The sequence below is a fragment of the Astyanax mexicanus genome, chromosome 14 (assembly GCF_023375975.1).
Source record: "Astyanax mexicanus isolate ESR-SI-001 chromosome 14, AstMex3_surface, whole genome shotgun sequence".
NCBI classification, from domain to species: domain Eukaryota; kingdom Metazoa; phylum Chordata; class Actinopteri; order Characiformes; family Acestrorhamphidae; genus Astyanax; species Astyanax mexicanus.
Window position 1 is genome coordinate 47943480 of NC_064421.1, and position 26814 is coordinate 47970293.

The window sequence follows — 26814 nt, forward strand, 5'->3', positions numbered from 1 at the left end:
CTTCTGCTTAATTTTTTGCTTCTGAGTTAAGGCACAGTTTTCATGGGTGGGTGGGGCTTGAATCTCCATTAGTTTTCTGATTTTAGACTGATGGTATCCTGAACCCTCATCTGAAACCAACCAATAGCATTCTTCTCCAATGGCTTTTTAGGCCCCACCCACCCCCGCCCACAGAAATCCACGAAAAAAAAACTAAATTGAAGGCAAAAACTGGCAAAATCCAAACTGAAATAAATTGCGAAATAATTGCAAAGTATATTAAAGTAAAGAAGTATATTTTAAAAATATGTTTGCTATATTCTGTTCTCTTTTTTCTTTTGATTCTTAAAATTTTGATTGTGAATTTTCTGCATAAATTTGTGCATAAAACTTTTGGTTCAAAACTGACTCCACACAGATGAACTGAAATAAAGATAGCTATGGTGCAGCAACTGGAAAAGATACCTGCTAATACAACACTCAGAAATCCAGCAAAACCTCAATTTTTAAAATTTTACTGTTCCAACATCAATCCTTAGCACAACACACCTCCAAGAACTGATGTCAATCTTACAATAATTCTACTGGGTAAAAGTCATTGTAATAAAAATAATGTATTTATTTGTGGAAAATGTTCTAAATGTGTGTTAAATTGTGGCAACCTTTTAATTTTTTTATTTTGTATGCAGATTCTTTGGTTCATGTACATTTATTCAGAATCGACTCTAAAATGTAGTTCTGTTGGGTCTCACTGAATAATCACTATGATTGATCATAAGCCCTATCTGGATGGGATTAGTTTCTCAGGGGGTTCTTGGGGTAATTTTCTCTTTTATGGGGGTTTTTATCCTCTGTGATTTTATTCCTGTCCAGAACGATCATGTAGGTGTCTTTTTTCTCAGACGTCCTCTGAGAAAATTACAGTCTGAATTATCTACTGTTTTTCTCTGAACTCCGTGCTCCTCCGGTAATTTTAGTCCCGTCCGGACGCACATCTCTTTCGTCTCCTCACGTTGAATAAAATAGATATTTGTCCACTGCCGCGCACTGTAATTACACTTTGGGCACACCACGGTTTCCACGGAAATCCACGTACTGTAAACACAACAGCGAGTGGAAATGGAGGAGCTACTGAACGCAAGGTCATGTAATCAAGAAAGCCTAAAAACTCTGGTCCTCCTGTTTTTTCAATTACAGTTCGGATGCAGGAGTTTTATCACTAAGTAGAAGACGTCCCCCTGAGAAAATAATCACGTCCAGATAGGGATTTAGAAGGCTTTTCCAATGAGAATCCAGCTAGAAAAATCTAGCTAATGTTTCAAGCTACAGTTCTCTGGGCACATACAGCGAGGTAAATAAAGAAAACCAGTACTAGAAAAAGAAGAGTTAATTTTAAAATGTTTTTTTATAGCTTTTATACTATATATATAATAATAATAATAACTAACAATCTGCTGCCTCCCTTCTATCTACTGCCTCTCCCCCTCTATCCTCCTCTATCTCCTACCTCTCCTACTCTATTCTTCTCTATCTACTGCCTCTTCCTCTCTATCTGCTGCCTCTCCCCCTTTGTCTGTTGCCCCTCCTTCTCTGTCTGCTGCCTCTCTCTTCCCCCTTTTCCAAGCCAAATTAATAAGTGATAAAAGATAATATAAAGATAGACGGAACCAAAATTATTAAAAAAATTTAACTCAAAAAGACATTTTTTTCTTTATGTTGAGAATGATATAATATATATATTAGAAATTAGAATATGCAGTAAGGGATAGATGGTTACAAGCTGTGATCTGAAGTACATTTTCTTGCCTTTTTTTTACAGATTTATTTTTTTTCCTCACATTTATTTTTTTTTATGCAACAGCTGTGTTTGCTTTATCTGCTGTATGTGTACTTAGCGTACAAAACCCAACAGTAATGTTATTGCTGTGTTTTTTTCCGACACCTGCAAATATAATGAGCGTTATTAGCTGTAATGATGTAGTGGTACATAATGGATGGCATTGTGGGTACTGTATATGTAAACTATAACGGCACACAATTTGACTGTGGACTGGCAAGCAAACCTGCTAATACTGCATCAGGACTCTATAAAAACTCATGCACATAACTCAATACAATAAAAACTGACTTTCACTTCCATAATATCCCCTCAGGGACCATATCCACACCTGAAACTCGAGCATACACGGACACGAACGGACTGCTGACTGTCCGGAATAAGAGTCACTGGAATCTGTGGAAACTCATCATGGATTCTACTGAATTTAGAGGATGGTGTGCGTTTGCTGATGCGTTCTTCCGGTCAATGGATCTTGTGCACTTTTTTTGAACAATTAATAATGCTCCTCCTGAGGGGTTTATGATCGTGAAGATCGTACCTTTTATTAACTGATCGTGTCTACTAATACTTTGAAGTAGCCTCTATACCTCAGTAAAGTTAACGACAGCAATAGGCCCATGTTTTTGTGCATTCCTGGGGTTGGAACAAGAGCCAATATGAGGTGAAGGAGTGAACTGATTCTTTTGTCTGCTTCTGTAAATACTGTAATCCAAATGAAGTCTTTGTTAGTGGCTATTTTTATTGTGACGAAAGGAATTAAAGGAAATGAGACAACAGTGAGCTCACGTGGATGAGTCGTGTGGGTGTAGTGCTCTGCTTCTTCAGAAGTAGACTGAAATCTGAATTTTTTGCTTGTAATTTTGCTTGTATACGAGGATGTCAGACTTTTAATTAAAGTAGTGGTTTGGTAAAACGTGTGATAATTGATAGTTAATTCATTAATACTAGCATTTCATCAATAAAAAGAAATCATGAAGCATTCAGGGGCTCCTCCTACTGTCTATATCAGTAGATAGCAGTTTTTTAACTAGTAAATATCATTTTTTAAACACTCCTACTACACAAAACCTTAAAGCAATTTATTTATTTGACATTTGTCATTTAATTTGATTCATTTATTGTTTCTATGGATCTGGCAATATAATAATCAGGCCTGGGTTGATTTAGTGAAATTAAACTCAGCTTCCCCAAAAATGTGGTTAATCACAGTTAATTCACTGAGAGCAATCATTACCTTTTTTAATGGCTTTTTCCCTTAATAAATTAATGAAAATCATTATTTAATAACTGCACTTTGCATTTTTTTGTATTTACTGATCATCTTTGTCTGATAATTATTTGTTTTGTATTTATTTGATAAAAAAAATCTGCAAGGGGAAACATTTTCATAGTACTGTAAATTCTATTTACCAAAAAAACGATTGTATACAAGTTAATTGTAGAGCAATGAATGGTTTACACTAACTTATATTCACATTAATAAATCAATAAAGCAGGGGACAATACTCACTCCTGTAACTTTTTTTGAGTAACAGGACTGATTTTTAGCTTAAAATTAGCACAAACATGAAAAATAGCTATATGATGGCTATGCTAATAGCATGAGGACACTGAGCACATTCAAGTGATTTTCTAGTGATTGCATCTCTGGAGGATTTTAATAATTATATTTCACAGTAAAGTGTATAGTTAGAGAGTGGGGGCAGGTAACAAATGCTATGTTTTAAGTAGTTTTTATTAATGTTTTTAATAGCATATCTTACTTTTGCAATTAGGTCAATGTACATGACACTATGCTTAATAATAAAATGTATTTTAAAGTGTGTGAACATTTATCAAACACACACACAGTGTGACGTCGTTCTCCCATTCTCAGTTTTGCTCTACTGGAAAGCTCTTTAGATGTCTCTCTGCTGGAGACTGTTCAGAACCATCTGCTGGATCCAGATCAGCTCAGTCCGGGTCGGGACTCGGAGGGTCGGATCATGACGGGTCTGGGGCAGTTCAGTAAAGGAGCTTCCTGGGAGGAACTCATTTATACCTGTGTTCAGTCTTTTGGTGAGTGAAGTTATCCTGTTTTTATTGCTGTTGATGCAGTTATTATATTAAGAGTGATTGTGGAGTTTTTCAGCTTAATTTTCATTAATGGAAAAAATATCCAACCAAATAATCTGTTTCTGTAATTCATTAAACACAGCTAGAGCTCAGCAAAACTTTTCCAGCTGGCATTTCAAGGTTAAATATATTGTAGCTGTTAGTCAGCTTTGCTGACATTTTGATATTGAATTACGTGTTTACGATAAATTTACCAAAAAACATAATTATTATATTTTTTTCCTCACTGACTTAAAAGCTTTTTGTTCTTCTTCTGTGAACAAACAGAAATGCTATGGAAATATTTTTATTTAATATTTATAAAAAGGTTTTCTTCTCCAGTAAAGCTGCTATTTTGGAAATCAATTACACCTAAAAAAATGTTTTATCTATTTTCATCTTTTATTCTCTTAAATTTAAATTTAAAATGATTAATGCAGTTATTATTTTCTTTGTCGTGTCAGTTCCTGTTTTTGTAAATGCTCGGCTATATTGAAAATTATTTTCGTTTTTTAATTCTTTTTTATTTCTTTCGTTATTTTAGTAGTTTTACTTTTAAACTTATGGTACTTCGTTTATTTCATTACTTTTTAATTATTTCTATTACTTTTTGTACTATTTTACTATGTAAGTTTGTTTTAGCTTCATTTTAACATTTTTTTTATTTTATTAATCACTTCTTTTTATCTTAATTACTTATCAATAAAACCTTAAGTTTTTATTTACTGTTGTTTTAATTTTTGTTTTAATTTAAGATGATTAAATGATAAAATGTGGCTTCCCTGGGTCTATAGTCTACAGTATAATATAAAGCATAAAATATTAATTGTGGATAATATTGAGGTGGGATTTAGAATACATCATGATGAGTCTAGCTGCTTCTTTCTCACATCAGAGAGTTACGACAGGGACCTGTGGTTCAGGCTCTCTTTTGAAATGTGAAGAATACATCAGGGCCGTATGAAGGATTACCTGGACGCCACTCCATTCAGAAAGGTCACGTCCCCGAATGGGGTCCCTCAGATGATGGTCAGTCTTTGAGGCGGTCAGGGGGCCGGATCAATGCCCAGTGACGATATTCCCCCCCCCCCCTCCCCGTCCTGCAGAGGAGAATGAATTAAACAAAAACAGAAATCTATAATATATGGGCATCAAGTGGTCAGGCGCTGCCACTAAGGCTACGTTCACATTACACAATCCACTCTGCTCAAATCCGAATTTTTACTCAGATCTGATTTGTGTATCTTGTCGGTTCACATTCAGTGTAAATGTAAGTGATCTGTATCTGTGTGTAAGGGGAACGAATCTGTTCCTGAATCGTCTCACATGCTGCACATTGATACCTGTATAAACGTCTCCTTCTTCACCAACAATAAAAACCCTCATATTAGAGAGAGGAGAGACTCGTAGCTTTATAAAGGGAAATGGATGAGTTAGCAGCTCATATGTGGAGCATCTTTTGCTGGAGTGGAGAAACAGTAAACAGCTGCTCTGAAGTTCATGCTCAGGTCCAGGAGGTGAAAAAAGGACAGGTGGTTTGCTTTTGCTTTTTTTACAGCAATAGGTGCACAGCTGCACCAAGAGATGCAGTGTGGGTACGATAGAGAAGCATGTAGTGCTAATGCTAATGCTAATGTGTAAAAGCAAAAAAAGACGCATGATTTCAGATTTGACCGTTCACATTCATGTCGCATGTCAGTGGATTAGATACGTGTCCAATTTATGAGCACATATGAAAGCTACTCAAAATCAGACTTGAGTCACTTCTGCCTGGTAGTGTGAATTTATGATCAAGAGATCGCTGGTTCGAATCCTGGTCATGCGGCTTGCTATCAGCTGCTTGAAAATGAGACTTGCTTTATTCCACATTTGTACTTTCTTTGCCTTTTTCTACAGATGCTGACGGTAATGTTTGTCACAACAGCCATCTACTGAACATCACGCTCACCATGCACAGATTACTGCTGACCTCCAATCAGCTGCTGGACAAGCTGCTCATCCTATATCCTTTATCCAGCATATTTTACATTTGACCTGAGAAAAGAAAATCTCTCTTGCATATTGTTGTTGTTTTTAATCACCTGGGACTTGTTAGTCACCCTAAAATAACTGGATTTAACAATAAATCTGTCTAGCACAGCATCAGAGGAAAACAAAAGGACTGCAATGAAACTGCTTAAAGATTTAACTCATGTAATTGATATGTTGGTTTTCTTAAATGCTTCTCCTTACCTTCAGAAGCACACTGGAGGAGAATAAATCAGAAGAGTGTCTGAAAATGTGCTATTTTATTAGGTAAATCTGCTTCTTCTCGTCTCATGCCTTTACAAGATAAAAACAGAAGCCATGCACTTCAGAACTTAACACAGTCTTGGGTGCACATTTCTACTGTGTAGAAACACCTAGTTTACAGAAATATGAAAAAGAAAACCATTCCTGCCTAACTAGCTACACTTAAAAGACACCAAAATACACCAAAAAATCTCAAAACAACCTACATTCTTTTAAAGATATATGTTTTAGATGTATGTTTGAGTGTAACAAAGTGGAAAAGCCAGGTTGAGCTGACAGACTAACCGCTAACATGCTAGTCATTATTGGGCTAACTGCTAACAAGCTTATCACTAATGGGCTAACCACTAACAAGCTAACCGCTAACAGGCTAACTTCTCACAGACTAACCGCTAAAGGGCTAAGCTCAGACAGACTAACTGCTAACAAGCTATTCATTAACAGTCTAACTGCTAACCTGCTAATGGGCTAAAAAGCTAACTGCTAACAAACTAACCACTAATAAGCTAACCACTAACAGGCTAACTGCTAAAAAGCTAGCCACTAATGTGCTAACCCATAACAAATGAACCACTTAAAAGCTAGCCGCTAATGGGCTAACCACTAACAAACTAACCACTTACAGGCTAACTGCTAATAGGCTAACCCTCTCATCCTGTGGTCTTCTTAGGCCTGTATTAGCTATAAAGAGTATAGAAGCCCTACACAAACACACACACACACACACACACACACACACACACAATTATTATACTACTGTAGTATACGGTATTTTTGCCATACTGCCCAACCCTATCACTATGTAAAAAAAAATCAGGGAAAATTATAAAATGTAAAAATGTACCTTTGTATCTGATATTAGTCCTGTTTAAAAATATAGATCACTGAAGGAGTTTATTAGCACTGTCTGTATGTCTGTATATCATGTCTCTGAATGTGTGTGTGTGTGTTTTACAGGTACTGGATCAGTGAGTTCTGGTCGATGTTCAGGTTGCACAGTTGTTTATCAGAGTCAGTGGAGCAGTTTAAGGATCTGATGAGAGAACACGGGCAGGAGCAGCTCTGCCCTTTACTGCAAACTAAGTGGATGTGAGTGATTTACTAAAATCACCTGTTTCTGTAAAATTCAGTTTAACTTTATTGACTTTCATAACTAACCTGAACATTTTTCTGGGCTTCTCTTTATATTTCTGAATGTAATTTGGTATTTTATTGTCAAATTCAGCTAAGCTTTTAGGTCAACCATATAAAATTGTTGATATTTATATTATTAGCTTAATAGAATTGTCACTGATTTAGGAACTTTTATTTTTATTTTTATTTTTATCCTTTTGAAGGTGGTGAATATGTTGAAGTATATATGAAGTATCCCTTTTTATGTTAATCTTTATGTTACTATTTTTTTATTTTCTTTTTCCCTGTAAAGTCAATGTTTTATTTAGACAGCAAATATATTTTATTTAAATGAATAGTTGACCATTTTATCAGATATATACATACAGTGTTTAAACCTGATGCACCTTTCCTCTGATCTAAAATAACAAAATAACACAAGCTCATTTTTGCTAATTCTTTGTGATTTACTGTACTTATAAAATATAAATATTCCTATTATTTCGTGTGCAGTACAGACAGAAAACAGCATTCTCATATTTTTTCATCACTGAAACGTAAATCAGGTCTGCAAGGGTTTAAGAGAGCAAATGTTTATTTATACAGACATGTTAATTTAATGTATAGTTTATCACAGCTTTAAATGTATTTCTAATGTATTATCTGATATAATTTAGGGGTGACAGAGAGTGGTCTCGCAAAGCCAGTCAGAAAATCAAGGCCAGCAGTAAGAAGAGGAAAGTATCTCTGCTTTTTGATCATCTGGAACCGGTGGAGTTAGCAGAACATCTCACTTACTTGGAGTTTAAATCCTTCTGCAGAATATCTGTGAGTGAAAGAAAGACCATAATTCCTGCTGTTTTTCTTAATGACTGCAGTAATTATGAAGTACTTATTATTATAGTTATATTATATACAGTGGTCAGAGTGCTGGGTATTGATCACAGGGTTGTGGGTTTTGCCACTTCTGGGCAAAAAAGCCCTTATCATTAAATTTAGATTCACATTTATGACATTAATCCAGAGCGATGTACAAAAATGCTTTTGGGCTCTGATTCTACCAAGGGCTGTGCAAAATTACTAAAAACTCATATCTTGATATGCTTAAAAGAAATTAAATATATGTTAAAATGTAATAAAAAACCTGTTTAGTGATTCTGATTTTAAAGTTTGTCCTTTAATAATTTCTTAATTTCTGCATGTTATATATATATATATATATAATATATATTAGTCAAAGACAACACAAGTAAACACAAATGCAGTTTCTAAATGAAGGTTTTTATTATTATGGGAGAAGTTATGATTATTAAGTTATGATTTACCTAGAATTGCAAACGCTTTTTCACACAGGGTCATGTAGATTTGGGATTTTTTGTTCTCTCTTCATGATAAAAACCTTTATTTGATGATCTGAGACATTTAAGAGTGACAACAACATTCAACAAATGCAAAAAATCATGAAATCACTATTTCACACCTCTGTGGATGACAAAATGTGAATAATGTTTTACTTAACTAATTGAATCACATCCAAGCAGTCACACACAGATTGAGTACAAGTGTTTTTTGAGAATAAAACCTAGCTTTATCGTTAATATTTAGTCAATTTAAGGATATTTTGTTCTAGTTTTCAGATTATCAGAAGTACATCCGGAATGAGTGTTTAACAGAGATCCCTGCAATGGAGCGCTCCATCGCACTGTGTAACGGTATCTCCCAGTGGGTCCAGCTCATGGTTCTGAGTCGACCCACTGCTCAGCTCCGAGCTGAAGTCTTCACCAAGTTCATTTATGTTGCCCAGGTAAGATGTTTAATCGATCAGAACCATTATCAGAATATTCTGCAACCTCTTACTAAATTTAGTCCAGTAGAGTGTGTGATGGAATGACCTTTAGTGAATATGTTATATTGATTATGGTTACACATTGCAAAGCTAAAGTTATATATAAATACATTGTGCTATAATTTATATCTTTCCTATTTTTATGCCTTTATAATTTTTCTGCAGGACTTATTCAACACTGTTTGAACTCGATTATTATTTTTTAATTTTTTTTTAAAGGCAGATTAGAGTTCCTTCTTAACACTCAGTCAATCACAAGGGGGTACCACAGCAACCACTTCACTTCATCGTTTAGCAAACCCTTGAGACACCACTTGAAATATCATGGCAAATGACAAATCAACGTAAATACCTTAAACACTAAAAAAACAAAACCTAAATATACCAGAACAACCACAAGAAACACATGTTTAACCCCACAGCACCTACTTAGCAACATATTAACAACTATCTAAAATACCAGATCAACCTCTATAGCAACCACTTGAAGTAGCATAGTTTCCACCCTAGCGACCACACAGCAACTACTTGGTATCACACCCGAGCAACCACCTAAGCTATACATTCAGTAATTGATTCAGTAATTGATTCTATTCACCAGCTACTCTTGTTTTTGTGTGTTTTTGTTGCAGAACCTCCAGCAGATGCAGAACTTTAACACACTAATGGCTGTGGTGGGAGGTCTCTGTCACAGCTCCATCTCCAGACTGAAAGACACCTGCACATATGTGCCAAACGAGACCACCAAGGTACAGTATACATTCAGTCTACAATTTTTTCACCCTAATATTAAAAACATTCATTTGGAAATTGAATGTTATGTTTACTTTTGTTGACTTCGACTAATATTTAAATTTGTTTTATGAAATAAAACATTTAGATCAGGATTAGTGCTGGGCGATGTAGCGATTCATACGGTATACCGGAGGGCAATTTAGAACCGGTATGCATTTTTCCCATACTGCCACACCACTAGAGGCACTAGTGAACTCTTGCTGGATACACGTATCCTACAATTTATCCAGCAAGTGATAAAACTCCCTGCGCTATGTAGGGAGACACTATGTAGTTCACTAACTAGTGATAAAACAGGAGTGAATTCGGACACTAACTCATCATTATCATGCACCAGCACCGGTCGAATAAACACACACAGGTGAAACCAAACATTGTTGATGGCGTTTCTCTCCACAGGTTCTGAATGAAATGACGGATCTTCTTTCATCATGTAGAAACTATGAGAACTACAGACAGATGTACAGCAAGTGCTCAGGCTTTAAGATCCCCATCCTGGGGGTTCATCTCAAAGACCTGATCGCTGTGAACGAGGCCATGACTGACTACGTGGAGAATGATAAGATTAATGTGCAGAAGCTTCAGGCACTCTATAATCACATTAATGAGCTGGTCCAGCAGCAGCAGAACCCTCCTCTCCTGGATGCCAACAAAGACCTGGTTCACTTACTGACGGTCAGTCCTATCTTTTCTTTATGAGTCCAATTACTCAAGCCACTAGACTAGCACACGCCTTCTTCAGCACATGTAAAGTCAGACTCCACCTCTTTTTGAACTGCTGCTGATGCAGCGTTGCTGAGTAGCATCACAGTGCTAACGCTCGGAGGAAAGCGCAGCAACTCGGTTCTGATACATCAGCTCACAGATGCAGCCTTGTGCTGATCCACATCACCCTAGGAGTGATAAGGTGAAAGAGCACCATCTACTGTACCCATCCAGAGAGAGCAAGGCCTATTGTGCTCTCTCAGGGTTTCGGCAGCTGATGGCAAGCTGCATGAACAGGATTTAAAATAATTAGTGCACTATAGATCTCTACAATAGGGCCCTTAGTGTCTAAACATTTTAAACCTAGCATTTACTTAGGTGTTCAGTGGTGTAAGCGGATTTTAAATCCAATTTTTAATCTATTTTAAAATAGATAGACATAAAGACAAATACAATAGAGTATTAATAATAATAACATAAGATAAATACACAAAATATAAATATAGTTTGGCAATATTTGGATTATATTGAATTAATATTTTGAACACAACTTGTAGTTGTGTAATTGCTTTTAAAAATACTTTTTCTATCAGCTGTCTCTGGACCTGTATTACACTGAGGATGAAATCTATGAGCTGTCTTATGCAAGAGAGCCTCGGAACCACAGAGCCCCGGTGAGTAACGCTGTGTGCATGTACAGTATAGTGTAGTATAGTATAGTATAGGTACATTGCAGTCTTCAGCATTAAGGAGAACTCCATCAATCTTTAAGATAATTGTTATATTATTTCATTGTTATCAGGGCTAAATGTTTAACTAACTTATATTGATATTGATATTATATGAGGTCATATTGCTCAGACCAAGCTAAAAAAAAACTACTACATCACTATTGTTGTGTTAATAATTGTGCAATAGTATAAGATGATTAAAAATTGTCAAATATATTGTGATAAATGCAGTATTCTGTCTTAAAAGTGTTTATTTCGTATTTGTTTTGCTATATTTAATGTGAATCTTTAATCTTTAATTGTTTATGCTTATATGCATGCATTAGCATTACATATTCTATCTGCACTAATACTGCAATAGATTTATTTGTTATGTTACATGTTATTTTATACAAACTCTATATTGTGATATTATTTTAGAGCCATATCACTTATCTCATTCTTCTCTCCACCAGCCTGCAACTCCCCACAGACCCCCAGTGGTGGTGGACTGGGCTTCAGGTGTGGCTCCCAAACCCGACCCCAAGACCATCAGCAAGCATGTTCAGAGAATGGTGGATGTATGTGCTTCATTAATCAGACAGAAATGTCTTTATATATAAGATACAGTGTTTTTTTTGCATGTTTGTCACTATTAAATGTTAAAAGTTAAAAAAACATAACTTAACTTTTTAACTAGTTTAATCACACCTAAGTTCAGTTTTTCTAACCACACCCAGACCTGATTACAGATATACCTGTTCTCAATCAAGAAATCACTTAAATAGAACCTGCCTGATAAAGAGAAGTAGACCTAAAGATACTCAAAACCCACACATCATACCAATATAAAAAAATCAGGAAAAAAGAGATCTATTACTCAGGAAAAGAATATACAAAAAAAACAAATCCTGAAGGAAAATGTCAAGCCATCAGTTCGTGACCTCAAGCTGAAATGTACTTGGGTTCTGCAGCAGGACAGTGACCCAAAACACACCAGAAATCCACCTCCAATATGGCAGAATTACAAAAATTCTGCCAAAAAATATGAGTGGAACAAAATTCCTCCACAGTGCTGTATAAAACTTTAATTTATCATTCATAAGAACTTGCATTCAATTCTCTGGATTTGAGGAAAGTTCATTTCTCAGTCTAGATTTTACTCATGACTAGTAATGAGGTTGCTTATATTTTTAATGTATAATTTTTCAATTATCTCAATAATCTTCATAAGTACAGATCACTCACAAATGTGTTTTATTTTTTATTTTTTTGGCAGTCTGTATTCACAAACTATGATCATGATGGAAGAGGCTTCATTTCTCAGGAAGACTTTGAGAAAATCGCTGCAAGCTTTCCTTTTTCTTTTTGTGTGATGGACAAGGACAAGTGAGTATCAGATTTGATTATAGTTTGTTGTAGTGCTGGAACTCACTCCAGTTACTCTTTATGTTATGAAAATGACAACGACTGAAAATAACAGAATTGAGTTTTAGGGGTAGAATTGCCAAATTTTCCCAAAAATATTAAAAAATGAACCAATAAGATGTAAGAATGAATTTAGGTAACAGGACTGAGTGTTGAGATTGAGCTCCTCAGTCATCGTTACAATAAGATCAAATATACAGAAAAAAAAACTAATGAGGGAACTTTGAGGAAATTTTGGTCTTCCCATGATCTTCAGAAAAAACAGCTGATGTCACTTCCTGTTGTAGATGTGACTTCCTGTCGTAGAATGTTCCAGATATTTCAAATGGGGTAATGTGTTACGGTAACAGGACTGAGTGAAACCCAGGGATACAAATAAAATGTGTAGTTTAACTTAAATATTATGGATTTATTGTGGATGTGTGGAGAAACACAACAATGCAAAAAAAATTACATCTCTGATGGATTTTAATACATTTATACATTTAATACAGTCGGGGGGAAGGTAACAAATGCAATTTTTTCAGTGTTATAAGTAGTTTTTATTAATGTTTTTAATTACGTATTTTACTTTTGCAATTAGGCTTAATAATAAAATGTATTTTAAAGTTATTTTATGTGCACATTTTTACATGCAATTTCCTGGGGACAGAAATGGCACTGATTCATGGAATATTCCTTAGAAATCTGCTTTATTCTCCATCACAGAGATGGACTCATCAGCCGAGAGGAGATCACTGCCTATTTCATGAGGGCGAGTGTTATCTGTTCCAAACTTGGTCTGGGCTTCTCTCACAACTTCCAGGAGATGACGTACATGAGGCCAACCTTCTGTGATAACTGCTCAGGATTTGTGAGTTATTATTATTATTATTATTATTATTTAGCTTTAGCCCCTACTTTTTATGACCCTGTTGAGTTTGTAGAAAGTAAATGTATTTATCTTCTTTTTATAGTTATGGGGTGTTATTAAACAAGGCTACAGATGCAGAGGTGGAAGTTCATTCCTTTTAATACTGAATAAATCATAAATAAATAAATACAGGTTTAAATTATATCAGGTCTCTCTAATCTGTTGCTCTTGTGATTGTGATTTTGCAGATTGTGGAATGAACTGCCATAAATCCTGCAAAGATCAAGTGGCATTTGAGTGTAATAAAAATGCCAAAACAAGCGGTAATCCAGACTGGAGTCCGTCTTCTAATACTGCAGACAGTGCAGCACCAGGAGGCCATGATGGTAAGGCTGTTAAGATGAAAATTGTAGAAATACATAAGGTACAGTTACCAGTTTATCCAGTTAAAATCTGACTTATGTATAAGAAAAATCCCAAGTGCTGAATGAAAGTCGTAAACCAGTAAACCAAACAAACCAAAAAGTAAAAAAAATGGAATGAAAAATACAATCTGAGAAACCATTCCATATGTCACAGAAAAGTTGGCAATACTTCGCAAAACACAAGTGTATACTGACCACTTTAAACAAACAGAGCTAAAAAACAGACAGGTGTGAGTAATCAGTACTCCGGTGATAATGAGCGAGAGAACTGTTCTTGATTGGATGGGTTATGGTTTCAGGAGAGACAGGGATTGTGGGAATTGTAGTGACTGGAGTCATCAAAGCCGAGAGGGAGACGTAAGAGTGTGAAAGTTATACATTACTTTTAAAAAGCAATAAACTTTTAATCTTAAAAATTAAAAAATCTTCAAACATTAGAATAAAAAAAATGAAATTCACATTAGTTGGCTCTTTTTAAATCAAGTAAACACAATGAGCAATATTAAGGTAATAAATAAAATACAGCATTTTTTTAAGGGACTCTGGCTTTGTCTTTGTCTCCTGCAGGTCCGGATGAAGCTCAGTTCATCTACACGGGCGATCCTCCTCCAGACTGCACCAATCAGTTACGGCCAAATCCTGCATCCTATTCCAACCAATTAACTGTAGCATCAGGGACCTCCCTGGTGAACAGGAGCACCCAGACAGAGGCGGCTCTAACCCCCAGCCTGCTGCAGCCCACCCTGCTGACCCCCAGCCCATCACTCAGCCCCTGCCCCAGCCCTGTACCCCAGCGCAAACGAGCTGCAGCCAACAAGCTCTCCATCACCCTCAACCCTGGAGACGAGAACAAATCCACCCATGAAGCTCTGGAGAAGGTCAGTGGAGTTTCCTTTTTGAACAGATATGTCAAAATATTTGTAGATTCCTTATAATAAAATAATTTAGCTACATTAAGTTGTAACCATTGCTGACACAGATGTGCAAATACACACAAACACAGCTTACCTAGTTCCTGTATCCCCCAGAGCTCCTTATAATCCGGTGCTCCTTATGTATGAATTCTATCAGTCAGGTATTAAGGAGCAGTAAAGTCACTCCACTGAAGTACAGAGTTATACAGGAGATTCAGTTTAGTTCTCCAGCACAGAGACTGGAGCTGCATTAGCATTAGCAATAGCTCTTTCACCTTTTAAAGGTAAGTATTGTCGACTTGTAGCCTGCTGCTAACCCCGCCTAGCACTGCTGGAGCATTAGTCGCTAACCATGCTAAGCTCTAGCACTTTCGCTTTTCGCAAAGGTATTATCAGCCTGTAGCATGCTGCTAACCCTAGCTATAGCACTGCTGGAGCAGCATTAGCATTAGCTGCTAACCTTGCTAAGTGCTGCTCTTTTGCCGCTCAGAGGCGAGTATATCAGTTTGCGTGTTAAAATGAGGTACGTGGGATAGCTAGCTGGAACTGCTAGCTGATAGCTGTATTTAACTGGAAATATTTTTTTAAGAACAACAGTTTTGTTCACTCAACTTAGCTTTACTTAATTTACTTACCCCCCCTCACCCAGCGGCGAGACCTTCTGAATTTGAAGAAAAACATGGTGACACCCCTTTTCCTTACTAATGTCGCATATTGAGTCTTATAATACTAAGTGTGCTATAAGTGTGAGATAAAGGGGTATAAACCCTCCAGTATTGAGCTGTTGAGCCGTTTATATAATAGTTAATTATTACATTCACTCACATATATGTTCTGTGTTTTTAATCAGGAGAATCAGTCTCTTATAAAGACCAACGAGAGCCTCCGGAGGAAGCTGAAAGAAGCTCAGCGCGAGATAGAAATCCTGAAGACCCTCCTGAAGCGACACACTCTTCGGCCTGTAGAGGAAGACTCAGCCTCTTCCTCATCTTAACCTCATCTTTTTTTTTATAACTGCTGTCCCTTCAAAATACCGAAACAGACACTTAAGAGACGCAAGGCATGAAGAAAGACTGTTGGTGGGGTGTAAGATAGCAATGAGCATAATGCTGCGCCGACTACCAACGAAGTCACGTTTTAGTTAAAAACTACAGGTAAAGTTTTTTTGCTGCTTTAAAACACCAACTTTAACTTGATAACAGTTTATTAATTAGCTGCATGGATCAGGATCATTTGTATTAAAAGCAGAACTAACACTAAAATGTGCAGAGCAATGAGCCTCCAGGACCCGGGACTGTCTGAAATGCAAGATAAAGCCTTTTATTTAGCTGTGTTACTAACTGTGTATTTTCACCCAATAAAACAGAAGGCTATAATACAAAGCTTTAATTGCCTGAGTGCACAACATTCCCTATGTTTTGGACACAGATCCTGAGAAGCTCATCTGTTGCTGCACAGTTTGTCTTGATCACAGAACTATAGAGTGCCACTATATGGTGAATGGAGCAGATAAAATGTGACAGAGTAGAAACAAGGAGATTTTCTAGACGTAGCGTTAGAAATCTCTAATGTCTAATTTGTTTTAGTTTAAAAACAACCTCAAAGTTAATTGGGAGATTGCTGGTTTGAATCCCGGTCATGCCGCTTGCCATCAGCTGCGGGAGCCCTGAGAGAGCACAATCGTTGCTGTGTTAACACTTAAAGGTGTTATCCTGCATCCTGAGACATTTACATTATGTGCTAGGCTGAAAGATGCACTTATTGTGGTGTAATTTGTCTGATTTTGTTGATTGTCTATATATATATTAAACTAATGTAAAGATGTGAGAAAAAAAACTAATAGTCTGATTAATGTTTCAATAATAAATTTAGTGCTGCAGCTTAAACCATATTTACTGAATTTCCTGTGGTTTAACATTCGTCAATAAGCACAATAAGCCGATTAAGATAAAAAAAAAAAAAAGGAAATTAGCAAACATTAACATTAACATCTTAAGAAAAGTGTCCCTTCAGGAGCAGGCAGTGGATTTTGTTTAAACAGGTCTGTATAGAGTAGTAAATGCTGTTATTTAGCTTTGTGAACTACTAGATAGCTGAATATCAATGTGTTTCTTGTTCAAGGGAAGACAAGGCTGTAGTATTATTAGGTTATACAGGGAGATTTAGGATTGAATTAAATGATAAAATAGATGAAAAAAGATGAAATGAATAATTTCTTTCAAAGTTACAAAAATATATTTATTACAGCATTATAAAACTATGACTTATGAAGTGATTCCAGTAAATCCTGACAGTTGTAGGTTCGTGCAATAGTCTTCATATTCTCAGATGCCCTGATGGTCTCAAGAATGTTCATCACATCAGAGAGAACCGTCCTGCAATATGAAACCACACCTTAGTTAAAGGTTTAAACTAGTCAAAATTTATTTATTTATTTATTTATTTTTTAATCTAATCTAGCCCTTCATTAAGGTGCTTTTTAAAAGCCTTTTTTGTAACCCATCCCAAGCCGGAGAACAGACCTATAATAAATTACCTGCAGCTGACTGTGTCCTTGTTATCTCTACATATTAAATGTGTCGTCTGAACCAGGTGTTTGCTGAAGTTCTGAAGTTGAGGTATAGATGATCCGGAGCTCAGATCCACAAACCATGAGTTTGGAAAACAACTGGTGATCTATTGGAGAAGAAAAATATATTAATATACTTTACAGATTATAATCTTAATAAAAAACACTGATTTAGCTAAATGATGCTACACATAACATCAGTACCTTCTTGCATTTCTGGATCACATGTTTTGGGCTGGACTCGTTGAGGAGGGTCATCATCAAGTAACGATTAACAAGTTTATCCAGCATCAGCTCCTTAAGAACACTTTCTGCAACCAAACCATCCCATAAGGCCATGTTTCCAAGTAGCTGAAAATAAGAATATTTAATAAAGGTAAAAAAATGTACAAATACAGGGTTCCTGCACCATTTAAAAAGTCAAATTTAAAGCTTTCTAAGACCTCAATAAAAATCTTTGGTTGAAAATAATGTATTGTATTGGAAATCAAAACTTAACGTTTTCCATTTATCATTTCTTTTTTTCAATTTTGTACCTTTTGAGAGCAAATAAAATATATGTAAGTTTCATTTTATTAAACAACACACTGAATTGCATGTAGGAATCATAATGAATAAATAAAGAAACACTAAACAGTCTCAATTATAAAGAAGCTCAAAATGAAAAGCCTGTCCTTAAATAAATAAGTTAATGCATCTTAAATCATATTAACTTTATTTTACTTATCAAATATTACATATAGACATAAAAGAAATAAGACACTGTACCTTAACAGCACACCAAAACTGCCGGTTTTGAAACTGGAACTGTGGGGAAGTCTTATCATCCAAAAAGCTGAAATATGCAAACAGAATATTCATTGTAAAACATTTTCAGACCTCAAATAATGCAAAGAAAAGTACTTCATATTCATAAAGTTTTAAGAGTTCAGAAATCAATATTTGGTGGAATAACCCTGGTTGTTTTTAATCACAGTTTTTTTTTCATGCATCTTGGCATCATGTTCTCCTCCTCCACCAGTCTTACACACTGCTTTTGGATAACTTTATGCTGCTTTATTCCTGGTGCAGAAATTAATATAAGCAGTTCAGTTTGGTGGTTTGATGGTTTGTGATCATCCATCTTCCTCTTGATTATATTCCAGAGGTTTTTAATCATTTTAAGTGATCTCTTATTTTTGTCCAGAGCTGTATTTATCATCATATCTGAAAAGTGTAATCCTGATTCTGTGAACATTCCTGAAATAATACACCATGCTTACCTTTTTGGATATAATGGGATGAAGACATCGTTATCCACTGCACCTTTCAGTTTCTGGATAACAGCTTCCATAAAGGCCTAAAGAAATCACATAAAACATTTTATTTAATTATATAAACAGCTTAATCAGACTTTCTCTCAGAGCCGGTTAACACCAGCCGACAGAACTGCAGAACAATACCTTCACAGGTTTGCTTTGTTCCCCATCAAACACAGAGTAATCCTCCTGTATTCTCCTGCAAAGCGACGCCAGACACTGAGATTCCTGCAGAGACAAAGGATCCCAGACCAGCTCCACAAAACCTTTAGGGAAAAAATGAGCGAAACTTTAGACAGATAACAGCAAATATGATCCAAACAGGGCAAAAATCTTAATATTGCTAAAAAAGTTAAGAAACAACTGGGACTATGTGTGTAGAGGCATCTGATTACAGGTATGGTGGTTTAATTATGAATTAGGAGCCTGTAGCCTGCTGCTAAACCCAGCTAGCACTGCTGGAGCAGTTTTAGCATTAGCCACTGAATACGCTAAGCGCTACCTCTTTCACCATTCAGAGCTGAGTATTATTGGTCTCTAGCCTGCTGCTAACCCTGGCTAGCACTGCTGGAGCAGTTTTAGCATTAGCCGCTAAATATGCTAAGTGCTAGCTCTTTTACCATTGAGAGAGAAGTATTATCGAGGTGTAGCCTGCTGCTAACCCAGAGGTGAGACCTGCTGAATAAGAAGGAAAACATGGCGACACCCCTGTTACTTACTAGTGTCTCATAATGCGCCTTACATTCCAGCGTGATTTATATATGGACATAGACCAGAAGGTAAACATGTTTTAAACACTGTAATTGGATGAAACTCTGCTCCCTTTCACGCATTTATTAACTGACTACACACTTTGACAGATGCCAACTCTTGTATAGTATAGTATAGTATAGTATAGTATAGTATAAGGGTGTAACGATACAGAAACTTCACGATTCGATTAAAATCTCGGTATAAACCCCGCAGTTTTGTGCGTTTTCAGTACGTTTGGTGGAAAAAATAAAGAGGCTGAGCATTCTTTTGGATGAGACCATAATAAATTATCATTATAAACAAAAAACAGACTAGAACCTGCCACTCGAAACCTTGGAAATGAGCACAAACCTTGCATTTTGGACAGGATGGACTTCTCTATGATAGCAGGAAGTGTTTTCTTGTCAGCATTTTCAGATTCTTCATAACCCTGCCCATGGCAGAAGTTTTCAACAGCAGAATACCATGGCAGCGCCTCAAAATCTTCACCTTCAGCCTATTTTTAATTCACAAAAAGATTATTGTAATTTATTTTAATTAAAATGCTATGTACACAAATAACGTCACAGCAGGAACAATCAAGAGAATAAAGTTGTAACACCAAAAGTTAAAAGTAGATTCATTAATTGGACGGTCAGTTTAAGAAGCTCGGACAGAAAGGAGCATTGTCTGCTCATGATCTGTTACAGGGCTGCTGTGATTATCATCAGTTAGCTACATTTCTAACCTGCTGCTTATTAATGCCCTGTTGTTACAGTTAAGCCAGGCGGACACTGTGCTTACGATTTTAGCCTGATTTTTAAGCCCGATCTGGTCGGGTGCGACTGAATCTCAGGACAAAAATATAAAGTAAAATATATAATCGCAGTGTTCAAAGCATGTTAATAAAAAGTAGCGGCTTATAGCCCAGAAATGATGGTATATAACTTGTGGTGCACATTTCATCAAAAATAATATAAAAACTATAACTACTGACAAAGAAAGAAGTAGAAACAAAAAACAGAACATACCTTGAGTGGGTTCCAGCCAATGAGCTGATGTCGTATTAGTGGAGCTAAGAGTTTAGGGAGGCACAGACCAATGTAGGCATTGTTGTAGGACTCTGGGAAGGAGACCCGCCACTCATTAAACCTGGACAAGATTTTCCTCACATCCCAGAAATCCTCCTGAACATCAGAAAATATCTCCTGAGATCTCTTCAATATGTCAGCTGTGGAGATACAATAAAGATATAATATTATTAATATTGTCTATGGAGTTTTAACACAGATATTAAACACAGATTAAGGATGTATGTATGCTTCCTCAGTACATACAGTATATTCAAGTAAACAATTAGGAAACCCAATGAAAATCATGTTCTATTTAAAAAAAATAAATTGGTCACTGGGTCATTATTTGGGCAATAATGAGGAATTAAGATAATATATCTACAAAAATGAAACTGAAAACAGAAAAATGTGTTAAGAATATACTGTAAAATGAAACAGACTGTATGATAATGCCATGATGTTTGTTTAGAAATGTATATAACATGTGATCCAACAGTATTTTTCAGAGCAAGAACATATTTTTTAAAACAGCCACACCTCTTTTGCTCTGCAGCTCAGCCTCCTGCTCTGCTGTTGCTTCCAAATCAGCTGGAAAAATCTCACAATCATCCTCCATGTGTGCACTAGAATATAAATACAAATCAAATTAATCTACAACGTTCTGGTTCTTTTCATTTTTAACCCAAAAAATAAGCTAATCTACCTTTCTTTTGGTGGGTCAGTCTTCACCAGCGTCTCCCCATTACTCTGTGCATTAGTGCTGTCTGGAGGACAGGAGATTATTAATGAAGAATTTCAATAAGAAGAAATCACATAAGACATATTTTTGAGACAACATACAGTGAAAGAAAATACGTATTTGATCCTATTAGGAAAAACTAGTAAGGAACAGAGGTGTCGCCATGTTTTCCTCTCAGCAGGTCTCACCACTGTGTGGCAGCAGGCTACAGGCCTAATAATAATACTCACCTCTGAATGGTGAAAGAGCTAGCGCTTAGCACAGTTAGCAGCTAATGCTAATGCTGCTCCAGCATTGCTAGCTGTGGTTAGCAGCAGGCTACAGACAGATAATACTCACCACTGAACAGCACAAGAGCTAGTGCTTAGCACTGTGGTTAGCGGCTAATGCTAACACTGCTCATCTTTAAGTGCGTCTTATATTGTGAAAAATATGGTACTTATTTCTCTCTGTAAAATGCAAATAATGTAATATTATCTATGCAATGTGATTTTCTGTATTTTATTTTTGATATTCTATCTCTTACTGTTAAAATTAATCTTAAAATTTTTAAATATAGACTGTTCATGTCTTTGTCAGTCTGCAAACATACTCAAATAATTATTTCCCTCACTGTATATGGTCAACTAAACTAAATATTAACTTGCAATTATGAGTACTTTAAAATTTAGAGAGAAATTGGACCCTAGCACAGTTTTTATCAAAGCTTAAAGAAATCAGATCACTTACAGGTTAACTGCTGGAGGCGTGTGGATTCCTGCTGCACTTCCTGTCTTCTCTGAGACAAGAGAGACTCCGCCTGATCAATATAAAGACTGTGCATATCCAGCTCCACTGAGTTTATTAATGCCATCTGAAAAAATACAGCATAATCACATTAGAGATTAGTTGTGAGCAATATAATATCAGAATATTTTATGTTTTATTTTTTTTACACGATTATGATACTCTTTGCAATATGATAAAACACTGAATTAAAAAAAAATTAAGAATACTCTACTGCAACAAAATTAAAATTACATTTTATTATTGCATATGATATGATATAGCACACCCCTAACTGAGATATAAAAAATACAAGAATTTTATCAGATTTGTAATAGAATAATTTATTTAATATAATAATTTAATTCCACAACATATATTTTCTATCAACACAACGTATAATTTAAAGCATTATTTTGCTTAATTTCATGGAAATGCAGAGAAAATATCATACAATTTCATAAAGCACATTAAATAAAAAAAATAATTTTAGTATTCTTTACATAATTGAACATACTTTTAATGCTCTTAAGTATAAATTTAGGGACATTAAGCAGATTCTTTATCCCACACCAATTAAAATACATCAAATCCTTTACCAATACAGCACACAACATCCTCTATGCTAATTCAGCTTGAACAGATTCAGCAGAAATACTTCAGTTCTCCTGACCTTTTCAGAAAGGCACTCCAACATATTCTGTGAGAAGATGTTCATGGTGCGGTAGAATCGGAGCTGTTCATCAGCAGGGTAGTTCTCCAGGTTCTCCAGAGAGCTTCTAGCGCTCTCCATGTCCAGCTGCATCCTCCGGAGCTCCGCCTCCCGAGCTCTGTGAACCTCCTTCAGAGACTCCAGCCTGGAAATAAAAAGTGTAAAGGCATGTTAGGAAAGTCTGGGTTATGGATAATCTATTCTACAGACGTGAAAAACGATGAGATCTCTACAATCCTTATAAAACACTCAATCACAGGTTTATATGTTACATTAAATTATCTGGAATTAACTGACTTACTTTCCAGTGATTCTCCTTTTGATGATATCGATGCTGACCGGGGGAAGTGTCTCAGGGATGTTAACCGTTTTCTTCTGTCTGAGAGGCCGGGCTCTGCTTTGCTTCTAAAGATCAGAATCAACGTATAAATTAGGAATCTCAAATTATTCACAATTTATCAGTAGTGTAAAAACTTTAAAAATGATCAGGCGCACTATCAATAAACGTCTATAACTGTTCCAGGTGATATTAGCTTGTGGTTTGGCCCTACTTAGCTGTTTTAACACTGTAAAAGTGCAGGTTACAGTCTGATATACTCACCGCTGAACAATGAAAGAGCTAGCGCTAAGTTCTGTGGTTAGCGGCTAATGCTAATACTGCTCCAGTCTCAGTGCTGGAGAACTGAACTGAATCTCCTGTATAACTCTGTACTTCAGTGGAGTGTCTTTACTGCTCCTTAATACCTGACTGATAGAATTCATACATAAGGAGCACCGGATTATAAGCAGCTCTGATGATTTTTGGGAAAATTAAGTGATCTAAGTGCGTCTTATACGAAAATATGGTATGTAAAATTAACATATTCACCTGGTGTCTTTTGACTCCTTTTCTTATCTGCTGCTCCTCCCAGAGGTGCTGGTCTTCCTCCTTCTGGCTATCAGACTCACTCTCTTCACTCGAACTCCCACCTATACAGAAACAAAACTAAACATTTTTAACACAAATACTAAAAAAATGTAAATTGGAAGATGGATGATCACAAGCCATAAAACCAAACTGAACTGCTTGAATTTTTACACCAGGAGTAAAGCAGCATAAAGTTATCCAAAAGCAGTGTGTAAGACTGGTGGAGGAGAACATGATGCCAAGATGCATGAAATAAAAACTCTGATTAAAAAACAATCAGGATTATTCCACCAAATATTGATTATTTCTGAACTCTTAAAACTTTATGAATATGAACTTGTTTTCTTTGTATTATTTGAGGTCTGAAAGTTCTGCATCTTTTTTTTTGTTATTTCAGTCATTTCTCATTTTCTGTAAATAAATGCTCTAAATGAGAATATTTTTATTTGGAATTTGGGAGAAATGTTGTCTGTAGTTTATAGAATAAAACAATGTTCACTTTACTCAAACATAAACCTATAAATAGCAAAATCACAGAAACTGATTTATATCTCACCCATTTTCTCAGCCATTCTCTCCCTGACGGTTTTGGATTTGGGTGCAAATTCGATTCTGCGTTCATAATCATCTGGCTCATCATCACTGTCTCGATGCTCATCGCTCGGGTCCCCCTCTCCGTCTATTGATCTATTGGGAGTGCTTTCCCGATCCTCATCTAGAGGGATGTAGTCCTGCTGGGCTCGAGCTCTCCTCCTCTGCTCCTTAACTGCACGGATCTTCTTAGAGTCAGGGATGTTAACTGCAGCAAAACAATATAAGGCATCTTCATTTATTATTACCCTGACAAAATGTTAAAATGTGAAAATTATCCAGAGACACCCTTTCACATATTCACACAGTCAGAGAATTTAGTGTTTAGTTTCTCAGGGGGGGGTCTGTGTAACATATTTCACACTTCTACTCTTTAGTGATAAAACTCCTGCATCCGGACTGCAATTGAAAAAACAGGAGGATCAGTGAGTTTTTAGGTTTTAGGATTTCTCTGTCACATGACATCACAGTGTTCAGTAGCTCCTCCATTTCCACTTGCTGTGTTTTTTTTTTTACGTGGATCTCTGTGGAAACGCGCGCCCAAAGTGTAATTACGGTGTGCGGCAGAGGACAAATATCTATTTTATTAAAACTGCGAGGAGATGAAACTCAGAGATGTGCGTCCGGACGGGACTAAAATTAGCGGAGGAGCACGGAGTTCAGAGAAAAACAGTAGATAATTCAGCCTGTAATTTTCTCAGAGGACGTCTGAGAAAAACACGTAAATGATCGTTCTGCACGGAATTATTTTCACAGAGGATAAAAACCCCCATAAAAGAGAAAATTACCCAGAACCCCCTGAGATACTAATCCTGTCCGGATAGAGCTTTAGATGTGTTCTCTCACAAATGTTATAGTATCTCTTAAACAGCAACTATTTAGGATAGGAGAGAGAAAAAAAAAAACTTCTAAACTTTCAATGTAAGTTCAATGGTAATATCGCAATATACATATTGTCAGAAAAAATAATAATAAAATATATAAATAAATATATTACAATGTCAAATTTTACCAATATCGTGCATCTCTATTTCCAATGCTACAATGGGGGAATAGTGGTGGGCGGATTTGAAGGCCACATCCCACACAGATTACCATGACTTACCACACAGTTCTAATAAGAAAATACTGGCTGAAGCTCTGCTGTCAAGAGCTGTCAGTGCTTAAACTCAGCATTTTTTCCTTAATATCTGATGATACATTATGATCATGATATGAGTTACTTCAGAAAATATATGCCTCAATTGTCCTTTAACCACTCAATAATACCTAGAGTGCCTGAAACGTGACTGAAATGAGCACCTTTCTGTGGTTTTGAAGAAGAGCTGGAAGTTCTGGAAGATGTAGACTGAACTTCACTGTCGCTCTCGCTGTCTGGAGGGATGTCCTCCGCAGAACTCCCCGCTGTGCTATCAGAGCGCTCACTAACATCCACATCTTTCACACCTAAAAAACAACAAAACCAGAGAGAGGATTTAAACTGTGCATAAAAATAAGAAATATAATTGCCTACAGAAAATCCTGTGATTATCAGCAGATTATACAGTGAACTTATACTACCTGCTTGTGTTTTGGTCAACTTAACAGGCGACTGTTCCTTTTTGCGAGCTTGGAAAATCACATCTTTGTTGATGGACCTTTTCAATTTGAATTCAGATTCATCTGCACCTGTAAACACACACACACACACTCGAGTTTACAAAACTAACTAACACTGGACGCTCATTACAGAACTTACAGGCTCAACTATCTTCTGTAATATTAATTCAGCCAGTTTTAGTCCTATCTTGACACATCTGTAATTTTCCACACAGTTGTTAAACATCAACGTTGATTAATTTTCGAAACTTTTTTAACGTATATTCAATGTTAATACTTTTCAAAATCAACACCAAAGTCAACTATAATTTATTGTTGACTCACTTTTCAAAATCAACACCAAATACAACATTAATTCAACGTTAATTTACTTTTTTAAATCAACACCAAATCCAACGTTGATTCAACGTTGGTCTGTGTAGTTCCTGCAGCACCGCTAACTGAGGGAGTCTCACCGTCTCTCTCCCCGCTGAAGCTGAGGGTCTGACCGGGAGTTTGTCCGGGGGTCTGGGGTTTACCGGCGGGCGGCTGGGGGTCCTCAGGCTCCACGCAGTCGGGGCTCTCGGAGCGGGCAGTGCGGGGAGGGGTCGCGCTCGGTTTGGAGCTGCAGGAAATCCCTCTGCGGGGCGCGTTAATCAGTGTGGAGCTCGGGGCCGGGGGCTCCGCTTCTCTCTCCGCGGCGGCGGCGGGGCTTTTCTCCGCCTCCTCCTCCTCGCTGGACTCCGCTCTCCGCGCTCTGAAATTCCTCCGGTTCGTTTTCTTAAACATCTTACTGACCCACCTCTACCACACACACACACACACCTGAACACAGCGCGCCGGGGCGACCAATACT

The 26814-nt window shown here is 36.5% G+C and overlaps 2 protein-coding genes across 2 annotated transcripts; one reads left to right on the forward strand and one right to left on the reverse strand.

Annotated features, from left to right (window-relative positions):
* Positions 1 to 3722: 3722 nt before the first annotated feature.
* On the forward strand, positions 3723 to 17540 carry LOC103043117 (RAS guanyl-releasing protein 1). The gene is made up of 16 exons (XM_022672565.2): positions 3723 to 3877; positions 5810 to 5915; positions 6146 to 6208; positions 7163 to 7294; positions 7996 to 8146; positions 8949 to 9122; positions 9797 to 9913; positions 10359 to 10634; positions 11258 to 11338; positions 11851 to 11955; positions 12654 to 12763; positions 13511 to 13655; positions 13759 to 13795; positions 13904 to 14041; positions 14648 to 14958; positions 15845 to 17540. The coding sequence occupies exons 1-16, from the start codon at positions 3805 to 3807 to the stop codon at positions 15986 to 15988; spliced, it is 2163 nt and encodes a 720-aa protein (XP_022528286.2). The 5' UTR covers positions 3723 to 3804; the 3' UTR covers positions 15989 to 17540.
* Positions 17207 to 26803, reverse strand: gcfc2 (GC-rich sequence DNA-binding factor 2). Its single transcript, XM_022672564.2, has 18 exons — positions 26435 to 26803; positions 25941 to 26048; positions 25683 to 25826; positions 24346 to 24588; positions 23751 to 23851; positions 23184 to 23287; positions 22844 to 23027; positions 22135 to 22258; positions 21370 to 21430; positions 21204 to 21289; positions 20625 to 20824; positions 19966 to 20110; positions 19006 to 19127; positions 18826 to 18902; positions 18332 to 18398; positions 17768 to 17914; positions 17531 to 17670; positions 17207 to 17369 (listed from the first exon to the last, which is right to left on the reverse strand). The coding sequence occupies exons 1-18, from the start codon at positions 26745 to 26747 to the stop codon at positions 17252 to 17254; spliced, it is 2484 nt and encodes an 827-aa protein (XP_022528285.2). The 5' UTR covers positions 26748 to 26803; the 3' UTR covers positions 17207 to 17251.
* Between the last annotated feature and the right edge of the window lie 11 nt (positions 26804 to 26814).